The 18,391-nt window shown below is 45.1% G+C and overlaps 1 protein-coding gene across 8 annotated transcripts; it reads right to left on the bottom strand.

Annotated features, from left to right (window-relative positions):
• Positions 1–1,578: 1,578 nt before the first annotated feature.
• On the bottom strand, positions 1,579–14,313 carry LOC492024 (nuclear RNA export factor 2-like). 8 transcript variants are annotated; one of them, XM_038587917.1, is made up of 22 exons: positions 14,143–14,312; positions 11,328–11,511; positions 10,942–11,095; positions 10,378–10,461; positions 10,160–10,264; positions 9,963–10,043; positions 9,773–9,842; positions 9,537–9,625; positions 9,303–9,410; positions 9,014–9,144; positions 7,321–7,357; positions 6,867–6,986; positions 6,730–6,785; positions 6,483–6,590; positions 6,304–6,362; positions 6,074–6,189; positions 5,939–5,981; positions 5,291–5,363; positions 5,111–5,200; positions 4,585–4,758; positions 1,974–2,034; positions 1,579–1,835 (listed from the first exon to the last, which is right to left on the bottom strand). In XM_038587917.1, exons 1-22 carry the CDS (start codon positions 14,153–14,155, stop codon positions 1,791–1,793), a joined length of 2,001 nt encoding a protein of 666 aa, XP_038443845.1. In that variant the 5' UTR covers positions 14,156–14,312; the 3' UTR covers positions 1,579–1,790. The 8 variants fall into 8 exon arrangements, with proteins under 8 accessions (XP_038443845.1, XP_038443847.1, XP_038443846.1 ...); XM_038587919.1 differs by having other exon boundaries at positions 9,014–9,123; positions 9,327–9,410; XM_038587918.1 differs by having other exon boundaries at positions 9,014–9,123; positions 14,143–14,311.
• Between the last annotated feature and the right edge of the window lie 4,078 nt (positions 14,314–18,391).

Genomic DNA, 18,391 nt, shown 5'->3' with positions numbered 1-18,391 from the left:
ATAGAATCCATATTTAGGAAGCTAAGCAGCAGTTATACACTAGAGCTAGGGGTGGAGTTTTGAGGCAGGGATCCCAGAGATAAACATATCAGATCAAAGCAAGATCTGGGACAAAGTGTTGAGAGCAGAGAGTAACACAATGGAGTCAGAGGGATTTTTAGGAAAGGCACAGAATTCAGTTGGAGATAGAAAAAGTCATCATCAAGGCCACTCCTCTTGGAGTTCCTGCAGCTGCTTCTGGGGTTCTTTCCCCCCAGAGGCTCCTGGGCCCTGATGGGGTATAGGAAGGGGTCCACCACCCATCCCCAGCAGCAGCCTTTGTGAGAAGGGCATCTCGTTGGAGGTGTCCATAAACTTGATGCCTTTGTACCATGGGACCAAGGGAATTGGGAGAATTGACAGGAGAGTGAGTGACTGGAAGACCATGGCATCTGAGCTAGCTAGGGAAGGAGGTCAAGGATGTGGAAACTTAATGATGTAGATGTAATGATGTAGAGAGAGGAAGTAAAGGGGCCATGCAATGAGTTCCGTGGTCCCTGCCCATGAGAGGAGAACTCAGACAGCTCAGAGAGCCTAATTTGAGCCAAACACTGCAATTGCTTGCTAACATGTGGACTGTCTCTATTCCTCACGATGTGGCTGGGAAGTGTGCACTGTGGGTTCTATTCTCTAGGTGAGGAGGCTGAAGACTTGTCTTTGATCATGGAGGCACTACATGGAATAGCATAGATTACTCCCTATTTTTCCCTTAGGTCGTATTTCCAAGAAATTCACACATCCCTATACAGATTCCTCGTGTAAATGTACATAGAGAACTAAAAAGTGGCAAGTGGTAAGAGATAACGTATGTGAGACCTGCCAATAGAGGCATAATTTGTAAACTGGTGGTACCTCACTTATGCCATCATTTATAGGATGGTAACTTGAAATTTGGTACTACTATTATTGTAATTTCAAAAATAATGCCTGCTTGTGGTCTAAACACATGGACATGGAGCACCCTTGTCAGCTCTCTGACAAATGCACTGGGCAAACAGGCTGACTCTTCCTCACTTTCGGTGCTAAAGTGAGATCCCTCCCACAGTGCACCTTCAGAGCTGGGGAGGAGGCAGTACAGGGGGTGGATGAAAAGACAAATGTAAGCATGGTGAGAGGTGTGAACAGGCCCATTTCCCGTTCACCTGTGTGCAAATCATAAAATTGTTGACGGTATGCCTTTGAATGCATTCAAACGATTAGGAATAAGAAGTGAAATATGTGAGTCCTCGTCTTCCTTCCTTCCACAACCCTCACTAGCTGGTAGGCAGCCCTTGCAAAGCCCCTGTTGTTTTAGGTCACATGCCTGCTTCTGCAGGCCTCCAGGTAGAGCATCTGACTGAGTGACACTCTTTCCAAAGGCTAATCCCTGGAAGCAGCGTGTGTCCTTTCTCATCAGAATTTTTTGACACACTACCTATGGAATTAGTACCTGCCAGGGACTGCCAGGGTGAATAATGTGGGGGAGAGGGCAGGGTCTTTCAGTCTTGGACTCATTAGCTCATGTTGGGACAGAGGAAGAGAGATGCAGGACACACAACATACGACGTGCAGCATCATTCTTTATTATGAAACTAAACAGCAATCATGAGTGGGGAAAATACACGGAACAACTGATCCTCCCGGTGGTATGTCACCTGGCCTGGAATATAACTTTGGCTTCTTGGTCAGCCAGGCCTCTTTTCCCAGTCATGGGCATGGGCATAGGCCGGAGAAAAGAGGAACAATGATGATGTGGACATCCAAGGCTTCTTTTAGGTGATTTGTTTGAAGGCCTCCTCTGGGATCTTGCTTTCCTTCTGGAGGGAAGGAATTGAGACATCAGAAGAGCCAGAATCCAGAGTTTCATCCCCAGGCCACCCAGCCTCCACCTTCTTGGCCTTCCTGAGGCCCAGAAACACCCATCTGTAGCCTGCTTAATGATTCCCAGACCTCACCTGGAGCACAGTGAAGACCTGACCAGCTCTGGTGTAGTTCCACTCATTGTCCTGAAGGCACCTGGAATGGGAGAACAGGTGATCTCCATTAGTACCACAGTACAGACACGCTGACCTTGCAGCTCTAAATCTGTGCCACTCTTTTGCCGGGGTGCATGTACCAGTATGAACATTATGTGTAATGATGAAGAAAGACCTAGTGAAAATGTCTATCACTGCCCACTAGAATTTATGCCCACTAGAATTCAAAACAGAAAAATAGAGCTCTCCAAAAGAACAAGGGAACTTAATGTATATTGATAAAGAAAGACATTCAAGAAAATACATGGAAATTTAAAAAGTATAAGTTTCCAATCATTTTTTGAGATATAATACACATAACTATGTTATCATTTTTATGCACATTACATTTTAAAGTGTACAATTCAGTGTTTCCTTAGTTTAGTCATAAGATTGTGCAACCATCACCATTATCTAATTCCCAAATAATTTTATCACCTTACAAAGAAACTCCTTAAACATTAGCAATGACTCCCTATTCCTCCTCTTTCCCCAGACCCTGGAAACCACTAATTTGTTTTTGGTCCCTGTGGATTTGACTATGCTGGGCATTTCATATAAATTGAATCATACAATATGTGACCTTTCGGGGCTGGCTTCTTTCAGTTAGCATAACGTTTTCAAGGTTCATCCATGTCATGGCATATATCAGCACTGTATTCTTTTTTTTATGACTGAATAATGTTCTACCATGTGGACGTACCAGATTTGTTTATCCATTCATCAGCTAAAGGACATTTGGGTTGTTTCCACTTTTTGGCTGTTACAAATAATGCTGCTATGAACATTCCTGTACACGTCTTAGACTGAACATATGCTTTCATTCCTCATGGTAGATACTTGGGTGTGGAATGACTGGGTCATATGGTAACTCCATGTTTAACATTTTGGGGAGCTGCCAAAATGTTTTCCCCAACCCCTGCTCCATTTTATATTCTCAACAATAATACATGAGAACTCCAGTTGTTCCACATCTGCACCAACACTTGTTATCATTCATTTTATTGATTAAAGCCAGCCTAGTGGGTGTGAAGCAGTAACTCAGTGTGTGGTTTCAATCTGCATTAAATCCTTAACGACTAATGGTGCTAAGAAGTTTTTCATGTGCTCGTTGGCCCCTTGTATATCTTCTTTGGAGAAATGTCTATTCAGGCCCTTTCTCCACGTTTTAAATTGGGCTGTTTGCCCTTTTACTGCTGAGCTGCAAGAGTTCTTCATATATACCTGTCAGATACGTGATTTGCAAATATTTTCTCCCATTCCTTTGGCGGGATTTTTTACTCTTCTGATAGTGTCCATTGGTGCACAACAGCTTTTAATTCTGATGAAGCCCAATTTATCTATTTTTTTCTTTGGTTGCTTGTGCTTTTGGTGTCATATATAAGAAACACTTGCCTAATTAATGGAGAATTACACCGATGTTTTCCTTCATGATTTTTATAGTTTTAGCTCTTACCTTTAGATCTTTGATCCGTTATAGTCTATGTTTGTACACGATATGAATCAGGGGTCAAAATTCATTGTTTTGCATGTGGATATCCAGTTGTCCCATCACCATCTGCTGAAAAGACTATTTTTTTCCCAACAGATTTTTTTCATCACTCTCATTCACAATCAATTGACCATAAATGTGAGGGTTTATTTGTGGACTCTCATCTCCACTCCATTGATTCATGCACTGTCCATATGCCAGGACCACATAGTCCTGATTACTGTACTTTTGCAGCAAGCTTTGAAATTAGGAAGTGTGAGTCCTCTAACTTTGTTCTTTTCTTTCAAGCTTGTTTTGGCTCACTTACATATGAAGTTTAGGATAACCTTGTCAATTTTTGTAGAGAAGGATTTTTGACAGGGATTATGTTGAATCTGTAGATTGGACTAGATATTACTATCATCTCAACAATATTAAGCCATTTAGCAATATTCCAACCCATGGAAATGAGATGTCTTTCCATGGGGTGTCTGTCTGTATTTATTTATTTATTTATTTATTTATTTATTTATTTATTTATTTATTTTTTCAGCAATGTTTTATGGATTTCAGAGTATAAGATTTATGCTTCTTTTGTTACATTTGTTTTCAAATATTTTATTACTTTGATGCTATTGTAAGTGGGCTTATTCTCTTCATTTCATTGTTGGACTACTCATTCCAAGTACATAGACATACAAATGCGTTTCATATATTGGTTTTTATCCTGCAACCCTACTGAGTTTGTTTATTAGTTCTAGTAGCTTTTTGGTGGATTCTTTTGGATTTTCTATATGTAAGTCAATGTCATTGACCATTATAGCATGTTTTAAATCCTTCACGTATATAATGCTATGAAACCTTTTCCATCAGCCCTTTTCCTTTCCATTCCTTTCCTTTCCTTTCCTTTCCTTTCCTTTCCTTTCCTTTCCTTTCCTTTCCTTTCCTTTCCTTTCAGAAGCAAACTGTCCAAAATGTTATTTTTCCAAATTTCCTGTGAGTTTCTTTGATTCAACCCCCAGCTTCCACCCAAGTCACTGTAGTAACTCATCCTTCTTCCCATGCACATCCACCACTTACTTCTGAGACCACTCAAGTTTCATCCCAGACTGAGTGGAGAAAGCATGGACCATTTCCTGCTGCTCCTGGGAGAGGGTAGGCATGGAGCTGAAGGTCTCTTGGTTGGAGAATGCACTCTGAGTCTCACCAGGGGTGGCATCTCTCACGAACAGCTCATCATTCACAATGCATAGACTGGAGGGAAAATGGGCCCTCAGACAAGTGGACGAATGTACAATCCCACATCTCCAACAATGATGCTGCTCCCACTGCCACTCAGCAACTAGGTTCCTTCCATATGCCTACTGTGCCTGCCCCCACACATCGATTCCTTGGCTGGTACCTCCAGCCCTCCCACAGAGCCCACCTTTGCAGGGACTGTCTACCAGCCTCACTAGGTGTGTACTCAACCTGCAAACCAGGGAAGATTCTACATTCACATTTATCCCTTACAATAGCCCAAAGGAATGGACAGTCTAATCCCCATTTTCCAAGGAAGACAATGAGTCACAGAGAGGTCATGTGACTTAACCAAGATGGCACATACCTAGTGAGTGCTATGGTCAAGAAGAGAACCCAGTCCTCTAACCACCAGACTAGACTGCTCCTTGGATCTACCTGTTGGCTTTCCACAATACTGAAAAAAACAAGATGTCTACTCCACCATGCTCCCACAACCCTGAGCCCAGGCTGGGATGAGCATTTCCACCTACAACATAGCGCTCACCTGGAATTGCTGGCAGGGGTAACGATGAAGGTCCGGGTGAAGGCACGAACAGAACCCTGAAACTTTCCTTCCACTTCAACAACAAACAACAATACCCCCTGAGAGTTGCACATGCTTCACATTCCCACGCCGTGTTCCCCACTCAGAGTCTGAATTGATACTCATGCTGAAGGGGACAATTGTTCACTGGGAGTCAGGGTGTCTGGTATGGGGATGGCAACAGTGGGAACAATCTGCTCCCAAGTGACAGGGCCTCTACTATGTGACAGGTGCTGTGACAACCACTTCACAAGTTTGTTCAATTCATTTTTCACAGCTGCCCAAGAGGGGGACATTATTAGCTCCATTTTGTAAATGAAGAAGCTTAGAGGTTAAGTAATCACCCCAAGTAGTTCTCAGAGTAAGGATCTGGAATGGCAGGCATGAAACTGCACAGACTGTGTCCCTAATGTCCAAGCTGTGTGGGACAGACAGGCATAGACCCAGGTCAGACCAGGATGGTTTGGGGGCAGAGTGGAGGCAGGAGAACACAGAGGGAATAGGAAGAGAAGGAAAGGGATCAGGGAAACTTGGAGAGTTCTGAGAGGGAGCCCAGCCAGTGGCGATGGAGCAGTGGGGCATCTGGGGAGGGGTTCCATGCACACTGACCTTCCTTGAACACCCCATTGACAGAGAAGCAGAGCATCTTCTCCTGAAAGGGAAGAGCACAGCTGCTAAGTCACTTAAACTTCCCATCCACCTGTGGCTTTCTGGGGCTGCCCTTGGGAGGGAGTGGGTGCTCACCGTCTGGAACCACATGTCCACCACGAGGGAGCTGAGGTCGTGCTGCGTTTTGGGCAGCACACAGAGGGAGCACACGATGTCACAGTTTGTATGCTTCAGCAGCTGAACACACTGGGCTATGGGGAGGGGTGTGGAAAAGCAAGCGAGGGTCGGGGTGGCCACACCCTGGGCCCTATAATTATCCCTTCACACCCCCTTTCCCTGCCCAGTCTTCCCCATCACACACGCACAGAGGTCCTTGAGCTTCTTCATATTCCTGCTTTCCTTGGAGTACTCACACAAGCTGCTTCTAGCAGAGAAAGAGGAACAGAAGGTGGTGGTCTGGCCAGTATGAATGTTTCTAAGGGCTTCCCTGTGGCTCCCCAGGAGACACAGGGCCCAAGGGCAGAGTCTGAGCTTTGGTACTCACGGGGCTGGGTCCTCAGGGTTGAAAGAAATGGCCAGGGAGAAGCAGGCCTCATCATGGTAGGCACCGAGGAGACCCTGACGGTCTCCAGAGTCGTAGATCAAGTAGTACCTGTGGGGGAGTAAAGAGGATAGTCTATCTCTGTGGTCTGGACCCCAAATGAGATTTCAAGACCCAGTCAGCAGTCCTGAGCTTGGGTGGCCTCACCCATACTGGCCCTCCCCTTCCTCAGATTCCCAGGGGTACTTACTGCTGCAGGAATTGCAAGACTAGACTCTTCAGTGTCTCAGATCCTTTGTAACTTTCCTGGAATCAAAAGACACTTGAGACTATGTGGCTGATAAAGCCTCCCTTGTAATACTCCAAACATTGATCATTTTCCCTCACCTTGCAGGGCTTTATCAAGCAGGGTGTGTCAGCATCAATGATAACTGGTGGTGGTAACTCCTGGCCATCCTGGAGAAGGGAAGAAGTCAGTAGTGGAGACCACAGAGGTGGTCCTGGATGCTTAAAGGAAAAGACAATCCCAAAAGAGGGTGAGAGTCAGAGGTCAGGTATGAAAAAGCACTGGAAATTACATGGACAAGATTACAGTGGGTGTTTTCATCATGAGGTCCTGGAAGTCTTTACTACTATATGCAACTTGTGTGTGTGTGTGTGTGCGTGTGTGTTTGGAAACTTTTCCAGAGAGCATATTGATGTGTTTTTCAGGAGTCCTGGTCCCCTAAAATGGATAAGGATCTGACACAAACATGTAATCTAGGCAAGACCCAAAAGGCTAGAGGGCAGGTGTGGAGGTAATCAATGTTAGTAAGAGACAATAATGAATGTAGGCACTTACCAGGCGTAACAGCTTGGGAAAACAATCCCTGATGGCACTGTCCAAAACCCAAAATAGAAAGAAGTGACTGATAGATCAGAGTTGTGAAGCCTCCCTCCTTCCCTTTCCCTCCCTCCCCTCCCTCTCTTTTCCACTGTGTAGCTCCCACCTAGACTGCCTTGAATCCTTTCTTCAGTGCCATAAGAAGCAACATATGGAGCCCAGGCTCCAGGGTTGCCTTCCCTTCCCTGCCTCCCTTCCTTCCTCCAAGTCCCCAGTGAAGGCTCCCAGAGAGAAGAGGGAATGGACTGGGAGCCCAGGGCTCTGCTACCTCACTAGGGGTCCAGCATTCTGCAGGACCATGACATCCACCCCCAGGGATGGCCCTGGATGCTGGGGCAAGGAGGTGAGTGAGGCAAGACCCAGGAGGCAGGGAGGAAGAGGGAAGGGGATGAAGACAGAAGAGGGAGTGAAGGTAGGAGGGGAGAGGTGGGAGAGACATAGGGGAACCAGAGACAAAGGAGGAAGAGAAAGCAAAGCAAAGGGAAGGGAAAGAAACTCTACCAGGGTGGTAGGGGTCAGGATGGAAGAGAGAAGGAGGAAAAGGCCCCATGGCTGCAGCCTTTTCCTTCACCTGCCCTGGCTGGCCCTGGCACCCAGATAGGAATGGAAAACATGCAGGTGTTGGGCTGGGGGCCCAGTGTATGCTGGTTGAAACTTTGCCACCTGTGTGAGCTCAGTCTGAGCTGGACATGGGGAACAAGGCAACCACGGGGGGCAGGAGACCTGCCCCAGAAAGAGTAGAGGGTCAAGCTCCAGGTCGGCATAGGGCTGAGGGTCTATGGCCCCCCCTTATGACCACTGCCTTCCCTCCTGATGGCCCCTGTGCACCTGTGCCTGTCTCGGTCGGTTCCTAGCCTGAGGTATTATACCTGTGCTGGGATACCCAGGGCTTCTCTGAAGGACCAGTTAGGTTGATGCAATGTGTGGAGGGAGGGGAGTGGGAAGTGCCTCTGAGAGGCCTGTCCTCCCATCTCCTCAAGCACCTCTGCCCTCTCTGCCTTCCATTCCTGCCTCAGGAAGCCCTCTGCTCACTGGCAGTCATCCACTTCTGGTTCCTTGACTCAGGGAACACTGGTATCTCCCAAGGAGGACCCCACTCCTGGCATTGGGTCAGAGAAATGGATGTCATGATGGCAGCCATTCATAGCCTCGGCCCTCAGCATGGGGCAGGAAAGCCACCATGGCAGCCTGAGATTAGAGGGGAAACCCTTCATGAGCAAAGGAAGGAGGTCCCCTCTCAGAACAAGGGAGGGAAGCCCCATCTCAGCAGGGAGTAGGAAGGCCTGTCTCAGCCTGAGGCTCTGGGCTGGAGGACCCTTCTCAGTCCAGGACACCAGCATCTGGCTCGAGGCTGGTCACTCCTGGTCCTGGAGAGGAGGAGGAGCCCTGCTTCCTGGAGCACACTCTTGGAGGGCATGCTAAAGAACACTGAATGCAGGGAGGTGGAAACAGACCCCACACCAGGAGAACAGGTGAGCAGGTCAGAGGAAGGAAACTCCTTACACGTGAGGGGCATAGAGAGAGAAGGTGGGGCCTATGGTCCTTCCAGAGGACCAGGGTTGCACATTCCTGAATATGTACATTCTCAGGAACAGCTCAGGCTCCCAGAGCCCAAAGGTCCCCAGGAAGGGCAACAGGGGTTCACACTGACCTTATGTAGGTGGGCTGGTCTGGAAAGGTGTCACACAAGGGGTTCCCTTCTAGCCAAAGCTCTTCAAGCTTCAGCCCTTTCATCTTGCTTAACTCCCACACCAAGTTCAGCTGAGAAATATGGGGAGGAAACTGGAAAGGAGTCCCAGAGAAAGAGAGACACACGGGGCCCCCTGCGCCCCCAGTCCCCGCCTTTCCACACAGGTACCTTCTCCTGCCTCCTGTCATCACTCTGATGAGCACTACCACCCACTATCAAACCCAACTTTGACCTGGCTCCCTCTTCCCACCTCATTTTTGGAGAGGTTCAAGACCTTGATTGTGGGGGCCATCTCTATAATGTCAGACAGGCCATCCAGCCCATACAGTTTGTTGTTGCTCAAGTTCAAGGACAACAGCTATTGGTGAAGAAGAGTTAGAGAGACAGTTACTGTCTAAGGCCTCAGAGACAAATCTGTTCTCCACCCCATGAGTTCCATCCCTTACCATTAATAACAGCACTGGGCCTCAGCCCTATGCCTCACCTCAGGGAAATTCTCTTCAATGATCTGCAGGGTGGCAGCCATGCAGTTTCTTCGGTTCAGGATTATATCTATATCATGGCCCACCAAGTCTTCAGGAAGCCGAGAGGAGGCAATCAGAAGGCTGAGAGAGGCCCATGGCCAGCCCCAACCCCTGCCCACATCACCATCCCTCAGTCTCCCTCCCAGGCAGATCCCTGTGCCCTCACCTGCCCTAGAATTACTGACATCAAGTATACCTGGGTCAAAACGGAGACTCTGGAGATCAAGAGCTTGCTGGGAGACATCATAGCGTTTGTTCATGGTCAGCTGCAGAGAGAGTTGGAGAGAGCCACTGGAAGACTCTGGCGGGGATAGGGAAATTGGGGGCTGGAGGAAGAAGAGGTGCGTCTGAGTGTGCACACACAATGGGCCTTGAGTCTGCATTACCTTTAGCTGCTCCATTTCTTCTGGCTCCAACTTGTACCTCACAGAGTAGGGTACGGTAGAGGGATTGACAAAGATAGATATCTGCAGGAAGGAGAGGTGGCGTAAGCACCAAGAACTTTCATTCCAAAGAAGAAGACCAGCCCCTGCCCTGTCCTTCTGCCACAGGACTAGGTAGAGGTAATGCCCTCAACCCATACCTTTCGGTTCTCATCGTCACAAATCCTGTAGCTGATATCCTTCAATGCAGAGGCAGTGCCAACATCCTGGACAAAGAATCGAGCTTGGTTTTTCACATAGTGAAACTGCAGGAGGGGAAGGCAACCATAATTTTGGAGGATAGAGTCTTCCTGCTCAGTGAGCTCCCCCACCCCCACCTCCCTGTGCCCACTCATCGGGCTTCACCATCCTCTCTTACATCCACTGGAATGAAGGGGACACTGCAGTGACTCTGGATTGAATTCATTAGCCATGCCTTGTCGTACTTTCTCCCATAGGGAATCTAAAGGTGAAAAGAAGGGATGGGAGTGAGGAGAGACAACATGGAATTAAAGCTGGAAAACAGACCCAGCAGCATTCTTGTCCGACCTTCTACTGAGCCATAGAGGGCCTCTAAAGAAGAGACCATGGCATTATTTCTCATTTTTGTGCCAAATATGGATTTCCTCAGCCTGCTTTCTCTCCGTTGGAAAGCTCTCCTCCAAATAATTGCCATAAGGTTCTTTAATGTGGTCTTCCTTTTTTTAAATTTTATTTATTTATTCATAAGAGACACAAAGAGAGAGGCAGAGATATAGGCAGAGAGAGAAGCAGGCTCCATGCAGGGAGCCCGACGTGGGACTCGATCCCAGGACTCCAGGATCACGCCCTGGGCCAAAGGCAGACGCTCAACCGCTGAGCCACCCAGGCGTCCTGTGGTCTTCCTTTTTAATAAGATTCCAGGATGGTCTATCTAATATGCAGACCTTGCCAAGACACTCACAGTGATCTTGAACCAGCTCCCTGAGGTTCCATCTTGTGTGTTCTCCCCCACTTCTTTCTTCAGAGTTTTTCTACCTTTCCACACAGTAATATGGATATGGCCTTCATTATGCCGTTTCACTCTCCTCTTGTTGCATCGGGTGCTATAGGGAGTGCTGTGGATGGGAAGTGGAGAGGAGGAGAGTGGCCATTAATGCTAAGAAAGGCTTCTTCTATACACCATCATCTCTCTGTCACCAGGACTACAATTAAGATTGCTTAACCATTATCCCACTTCTAGCATTCTTCAGTTTTCCAGTGAGAGAAGACAACGAAGACCAGGGAGAGTGAAAGAGTCGCAGAGTCCCAGGGGCTGCTACATGCAAACCAGGCTGCCTGTTCACTTACTGTCTTACTTGGGGGTCCTCCTGGACATTCCCCATTGACACAGTTTCATCATCCTCCTGGAGGTGTGAAGGTTGCGGCTCATATCCACCATGTTCATAATGAGGGTCCCTCTTGCCAAAATTACCTCGGAAAGAACTCCAAACCTTCTTTCTTCCTTGAGATGAACTACCATCATCATTGTTTTCTCAAAAGGGGAACAAAAATACAAGATTGAAAATACATCAGTGGTCTATTCACCATGTACCACGTTCTAGGCTAACACCATTTAGGTGAGCAAAGTGTCAACCTGCCCTAAGGGTCCAATCCTCTAAACCCAAAAAGGAAACTCCTCTGCTTGTCCGGATAGGAGAGCCTTGTTTGACAGATGGCACTATCAGGGAAAGAATCTTGGAGGATAGGGAGGAAACTGTATTGAACCTTTTAAAGAATGAAGCAGGATTGATATATCAATATCATCTATCTATCTATCTATCTATCTATCTATCATCTATCTATCTATCATCTATCTATGCATCATCCATGGGTTAGATTGGAAACCAGCCATACACCAGGAAGGCATCTGAATTGTACCTTCTCTCAGACCTGTCTAAAAACCACACCAATCCCAGGGAGGCAATCTCTCTCATGCTTTCCAAATACAATCAGCCACCAAACTGATCCCACCAATGATCAGCAGGCTGTACTTCCTTTGCTGGTGTAGTACAAGCTTTAACGTCAGGTGGGACTGAAGTAACAGCTTCCTAAGTTGGCCCCCCTCCCCCCAGCCTTGCTGTCAACAATACTCAGTTTGAAATATCCAGAGGGAGCTTTCTTTTTTGCCCAGCCTGAAATGCCTTTCAGCTGAGGAGACCACGCTTCCTAACCTCAGCTCCTCTGTAACAAGGGTCTGAATGACAAACTGGGATGAAATGTCAACTACCATTTCCAAGTGTGTAGGGATTCTTCTTTTTTCTCTCTATTGCTGGTTTCTAATTTGGGTCCATATTGTGATTTCAATTACTTTAAAATTGGCTGCGGTTTGTTCAATGGTCCAGGAGGTGATCTGGCTTGATGAATATTACATAGCTATCGCGGGGGGGGGGGGATGTATTCTGCTGTCGTTGGGTGGAGTGCTCTATTTACATCATGTAGATCCAGTTGGTTTATTGTGTTATTCAGATCTCCTATATCCTTGCTGGTTTTGTCTCCAGCAATTTTATCCCTTGCCAAGGAGGGTGGTGTTGATGGCCCCAACTGTAATTATGGACGTGGTTATTTCTCCTTTCAGCTCTATCAGTTTTTGCTTCATGTACTTTGATGCTCTGTTGTTTGGTGCATACACATTTAGGATCATTAATTATGACTCCCCAGTAGATTGATCCTTTGATCATTATGTAATGCCTCTTTCCGTCTCTTATCAATTTTCTTTGCTCTGACATCTGCTTTCTTGGATATTGTAGCCACAGGTATACTTAGACAGTGTCTTGGTGATATTTTGCCTGATATTCACTCCTACGGGTTTCATTGATGTTCACCATCCCCCCTCAAATACTCCCTGCCAACCTATATAATCCACCACGTGGAAAGATTTGGAAGTTTCCTGGCATCTACTGAAATAGGAGTCCCAATTCTCTCTCCCACAGTGGATTCACTGAGGGTATTTTATTTTTACCACATTCAACTGAAACAGTGTACCAGCAGAAAATAATACTAGTGGTTTGGGCCGGCAGTGGGGGGAGTATTAAGGTAACTAGACTGGCAGAAACCAGTTTCCTTTTGGGTTCTAATATTTAAGCCTCTCTCAGTTTGTGTGTTGTACATTTTGTACCTTAATTACTCCATGTTGTCTCAGGGTACACTTATGAGTAAAAATCTGTTCACTGCTGATTGCTCCGTGATGTAGTGAGGACAACCAGGCCTCAGATTAACTCCTCTGAGGAGTCATTGCTTTCACTGTGTGGCCTTGCTGTCAGGACCATCCTGCTACTCACAACCTTTGAGACCTTCCCTGTGTGGCCCTGGAAGTGGAATTAAACATGGATAGAGCATTTGACCCAGAAATGCCAATGGCTCAGTCCTCAAAACTTAAAAGTGGCCTGGAGAGCTCTCTCTGTCATACTCCACATCCAACTGATCAGGAAATTCTCTCACCCCCTCTCTCCAGTACCTCCAGAATCTAACCACTTCTCACGACTGCCATTATTAGCAACCACCCTGGCCAGGACACCAATGTCTATCTCCTGGATTATATATACTGCCTTCCAACTGGTCCCTTTGCTTTCATCCTTGCTCCTTTGCTGTCTGTCTGCAGAGCATAACTCAAATCATTTCACTCCTCTGCTCAAAATGATGTAACAATGGTTTGAAGCCCATCAACATGTTAAAAGGCCATGAGTTCATAATAATTCTAAACAACAATAACCACCACAAAGAGGAACCTTATTAGAGGAGAATGCCAGGAAACCACGTGGTCTTCATGAAAATCCACCAATGAAAGGAAAAAACTCAAATATTAAAAGGAGGAATAACAGCCTGAAGTCAACATAAGGTGTACAGTGGCACCAGAGTCATTTTTGAGAACTGACATCACTTCAGAGATAACGCTGGCAAAGGGAAAGTGTTAAAACTGAGCCAGCTAACAGCTACAGCAATCCCCAGACCAACCAGCTACACTGGGTGTCTAAAGAAGGCCAGAGGCCTCTCTCATCAAGGAGATTCAGACAGGAGCCATCTCAAGCATAGGCTCATTTTGGGAATCTCACAAGAGAGTGGGCATGAGATTAAATAGACAGACCACGTGCGCACAGGTGTGTGCACGCACACGTATCTCACTTACTGAAGGTTTGCATCTCAGCACGATCCCTGTCTCACCGTTGTTCTGCCAAAATCGAAAGCAACAACAGGAGTATCGGAAATCAGCTGGCGCCTCTCACCCAGGCTGCCTGAGTTGCCCTTCAGGCTCCACCACACAGTATTAACTGATCAATCCTCCCACAAAGAAATGGTCATGAGTATCCTTTATGACATCATGCGTGTTCACATGGCTACTTCCTGTGTCCTGTCCGTTTGGAATTCTGCCTACATCATTGCTATGCTGCTGAGTACATGGCAATGGCATCCCTGCTATGGTAAGGAAAGAACAGGGTGAGAAGTAAATCAACAGTTGCCCAGCGGCAACCAACATTTGTTAATGTGTTCCTCCAGCTAGTGTGCTGGTTCTCTTTTAATGGGGAACTTTCAGATCTCAAGGACAGATTTCTCTGAGCATACCAGGGATGATGTTTTATGACCAGGAGCCAGTCACTCCTGCTTGGGCGGATCCAGGCGCCTTGGACCAAGTGGAGATACCGGTCTTGGACTAGATGGGAAACCTGTTTGGATCACGGCGTTTGCAGATTAGGAGTCACTTTGAGCTGGCAGTGCCTGGCATATAATGGGGCCTAATTCGTATCTGTTTCAATGAATGTAGGCAATGTAGACTTGGGATCAACAAAGCCACTTTTGAGAACCTATACATCTCAACCATTTCTACCCACATCTATTTATTCCAGAAAATACACTGGGCTGCCGAACTGTTTCATAACCTGCTTGTAAAACTAGCATGTGTTGAATTTGTCTTTTGCAAATTTAGCATGTTTCACTAGTGTCCAGTTAGAAATAGAGCTAATTACCCCCCTCTTGATTAATGCTAAAACTACTGCTTCTCTGATCTGAGGAAGGGAGGCTATTGCAAACTGGTGATGGAAATGAGAAGAGGCTTTCCTTAAATCCAGCAGATATAGCTTCCTGGGTGTCTGGTATGTGTAGGAAGAAGGTTCTGGACCTACATGCATGTTTGCGGGTGCTCAGCTTTGTGACAGCAGTATCGTCCTTGTCTCAGGGGAAGGTAAGAGCGTGTGCATGAACGTGTGTGTGTGCATGAGCATGTGTTAATATTATCTGTTTTACATTTGAATGATTAGGTTACAGATACATGTATTTTGAATCATGTTGGAAAGTGCATTGCCACGCAAAACTGGACCCTCATGTACATTTTGTTTTCATGTATTATGTATTATATATGGCCAATTTTTGTTTCTTGTTTTTAATATGCCCTTTTTATTTTATTTTATTTTATTTTATTTTATTTTATTTTACATCTTGGCATTTTAATATTTGAATTAATTTGAGAATTCTCTATACAAGGTTTTCCTAATGGTGGAGGCCAAATTACCCAGGGGAGCACAGCTTGAGATTTAGGGCAGTCCCAAGATTTGAGTCTGTGCTCTACAGCTTCCCAGAAAAAGCACATAGATATTTTAAATTATAAGAGAGAATTTCCTAAGGATATTTACACTAATAGTATACTTCTCCATTAACAGTGCAGAAGAGTCTAATTTCCTACAGCATGCTTAACCATTAAAAAGTCATTCTTATGCTTTGACCCAGACATTGCACTTTTAAAACTTATGATACAAAATATTTTCTGCTGAAATATATACCTATAAGAATATGCCAGTGCTTTTTTCCCTTTTTTACCCCATTTTTATTGAGGTATAATTGACATGCCCTGTGTATGTTTAAGGAATACAGTACAATGATTCCACTTACATAAATGATTACCACGATTACTTTAATTAAAATCCATCATCTCATATAGATGCAAAAATAAAATAAATGAAAAAGACATAAAAGCTTTCTATTTGTGATGAGAACTCTTAGGATTTACTCTCTGAACACCTCCCAAATATGCCATAAAGCAGTATTAACTATGATCATCATGTTGTACCTCACATCCCTAATACTTATTTCTCTTATGACTGGAAGTTCATACTTTTATAAAAGTTTTCATTTTAACTCCAGTTAGTTAACACACAGCATTATATCAGTTTCAGATGTGCAATATATAGTAGTTCGACAGTTCCATACATCACCCAGTGCTCATCACGACAAGTGCACTCCCCATCACTATTTCACGCCCCGCCCCACCCCACTCACTTCCCCTGTGGTAATCATCAGATGGGTCTCTATAGTTAAGAGTCTGTTTCTCTCTCTCTCTCTCTCTCTCTCTCTCTCTCTCTCTCTCTCTCTCCCCCCATCTCTGTCTTGCTCTCTCTCTCCCTCTCATTATTTTTCCTTTGCTTATTTCTTTTATTCCCTAAATTCCACATATAAGTGAAATCATATGGTATTTGCCTTTCTCTGGTTGACTTTTTTCGCTTAGCAATATACTCTCTAGCTCCATCCATGTTGTTGCAAATGGCAAGACTTTGCTCCTCTTTACAGGCTCTTTGACACAGAAAGACAATGGGACCAGAGAGTGGCTGATTTGACAGAAGGAGAGTAAAAATGATTGTTCCTAGAATCCTAGAATCAAGGATAGATAGGAAAGAAGGGACATGGTTTCCTGACATGTGGAGCAAAAAAGGCCAAGGAATGGACGTATGGGCCAGAAAGATGAGGTGACCGCTGGGAAGAGAATGAAACAGAAGTGGAGAAAGCCTCCGAGGACCTGGATGCATCCTGGCAATATGCACCCCTCTGGAAACCGTCCTTTCTTTCCACGTATATCCTGTGTGTCTTCATCTTCAAGTTGGACACCAGAGAAACAGTTCTCACACAGTCTTAGGAAGGAGAGACAGTATGGGGAACAGTGTGCAACAATGGGTTTCTTGGACAGAGGGCTGGAGTTCGGGTCACGTTGGTCCCAGACACCACATCCAACATTGCCCACTGGACTCTGAGTCCCGTCCCAGTGCTCATTTCAGCCCTAACACAGAGTCACACATTATTGGTTAAGGGCATAGGATTCGAGGTCAGATCAACCAGGGTTTGAATCATGGTCCTAAATTCTGTGGTCCAGGGTAAGTAACTCTGACTTCATGGTGACTCACCTTATCGTTTCCCTTACGTTGAGGATAGTGACCGTTTCTACCTCATGAAAAAATTGTGAGAATTGAGCTAATATCTGGCAATACAGGCAAAGCCCTTGGAGAAGTGCCTGTGATCTAATAAGCACTACAAATAAGTTCGTTATTACTCGGTCAGGAACCTTAGTACAATAGCTGAGGTTTAGTAAGGGATGAATGTGTGTTCATCGCATTTGCTGTTACAAGAAGGCAGACAGATGGGCGTGTGGGGGCAGGTTGCAGTGTTAGCTACTCGCGTATTTTATACAGTGGCGATGGTTAAACAAGGCAGCCCTGGTGGGAAATAACCTAATATACCGATTAAGGGAACCAAACTTAAAAGATCACAGACTGAAACAGGCATATGGAAGGAATAAATGGGGAGCTTAAATTCCCATTTCCAAAATTTGGACAAAGAAACCCATTATTGTTCAAGAAATGGTTCAGGCTTGAATGGTAGGTTACAAAAAGCAAGATAGAATATTCCTCGCACTACATGATAACAACCTGAAAAGAAAAGAAGTCGGTATATAAAACTGTATATTACAGTACGGTTCCTCAGAAGAAGATATTAACAAATGTTTATGTTTTTTAAGTGCAAATATAAACAAGGAATTCAGGGTAAAAGGACATGTGACTATGTCAACCACTGAGCCACGCAGACATCCTGGAAATGGCATTTTCTTTTTGTTACAATTAATTTGTATGTATTAATCTTACACCCAACTAACTTTTTAATCTCTATTATCTTAATTTTCTATAACTTCTCTTAAATCTACTTGAAGGTAACGATACAATAGGGACAGCGTTGTTTGTTTTCACTTGTACACATTATTAATGTATATATGTACGTATTTATTTATTTTTTTAATTAATTTTTTATTGGTGTTCAATTTACTAACATACAGAATAACCCCCAGTATGTATAGTGACACCTGGATAGTTCAGTGGTTGAGTGTCTGCCTTTGGCTCTGGTAATGATCCAGGGGTCCTGGGATCAGTTCCCACATTGGGATCCCGGCAGGGAGCCTGCTCCTCTTTCTGCCTATGTCTCTGCCTCTCTCCGTGTGTCCCTCATGAATAAATAAAATCTTAAAAAAACTGTGATATCAATAAACTCTGTAAGAGGCAAACTTAGAATTTTTCTATATAATCAAAAATAAGTTATGATCTTAAAATAGATGATATTTCTACAAG

The sequence above is a fragment of the Canis lupus genome, chromosome X (assembly GCF_011100685.1).
Source record: "Canis lupus familiaris isolate Mischka breed German Shepherd chromosome X, alternate assembly UU_Cfam_GSD_1.0, whole genome shotgun sequence".
In the NCBI taxonomy this organism is placed as follows: Eukaryota; Metazoa; Chordata; class Mammalia; order Carnivora; family Canidae; genus Canis; species Canis lupus.
The sequence above is the reverse complement of the archived record's forward strand: the minus strand, read 5'-3'. Positions and strand labels throughout refer to the sequence as shown.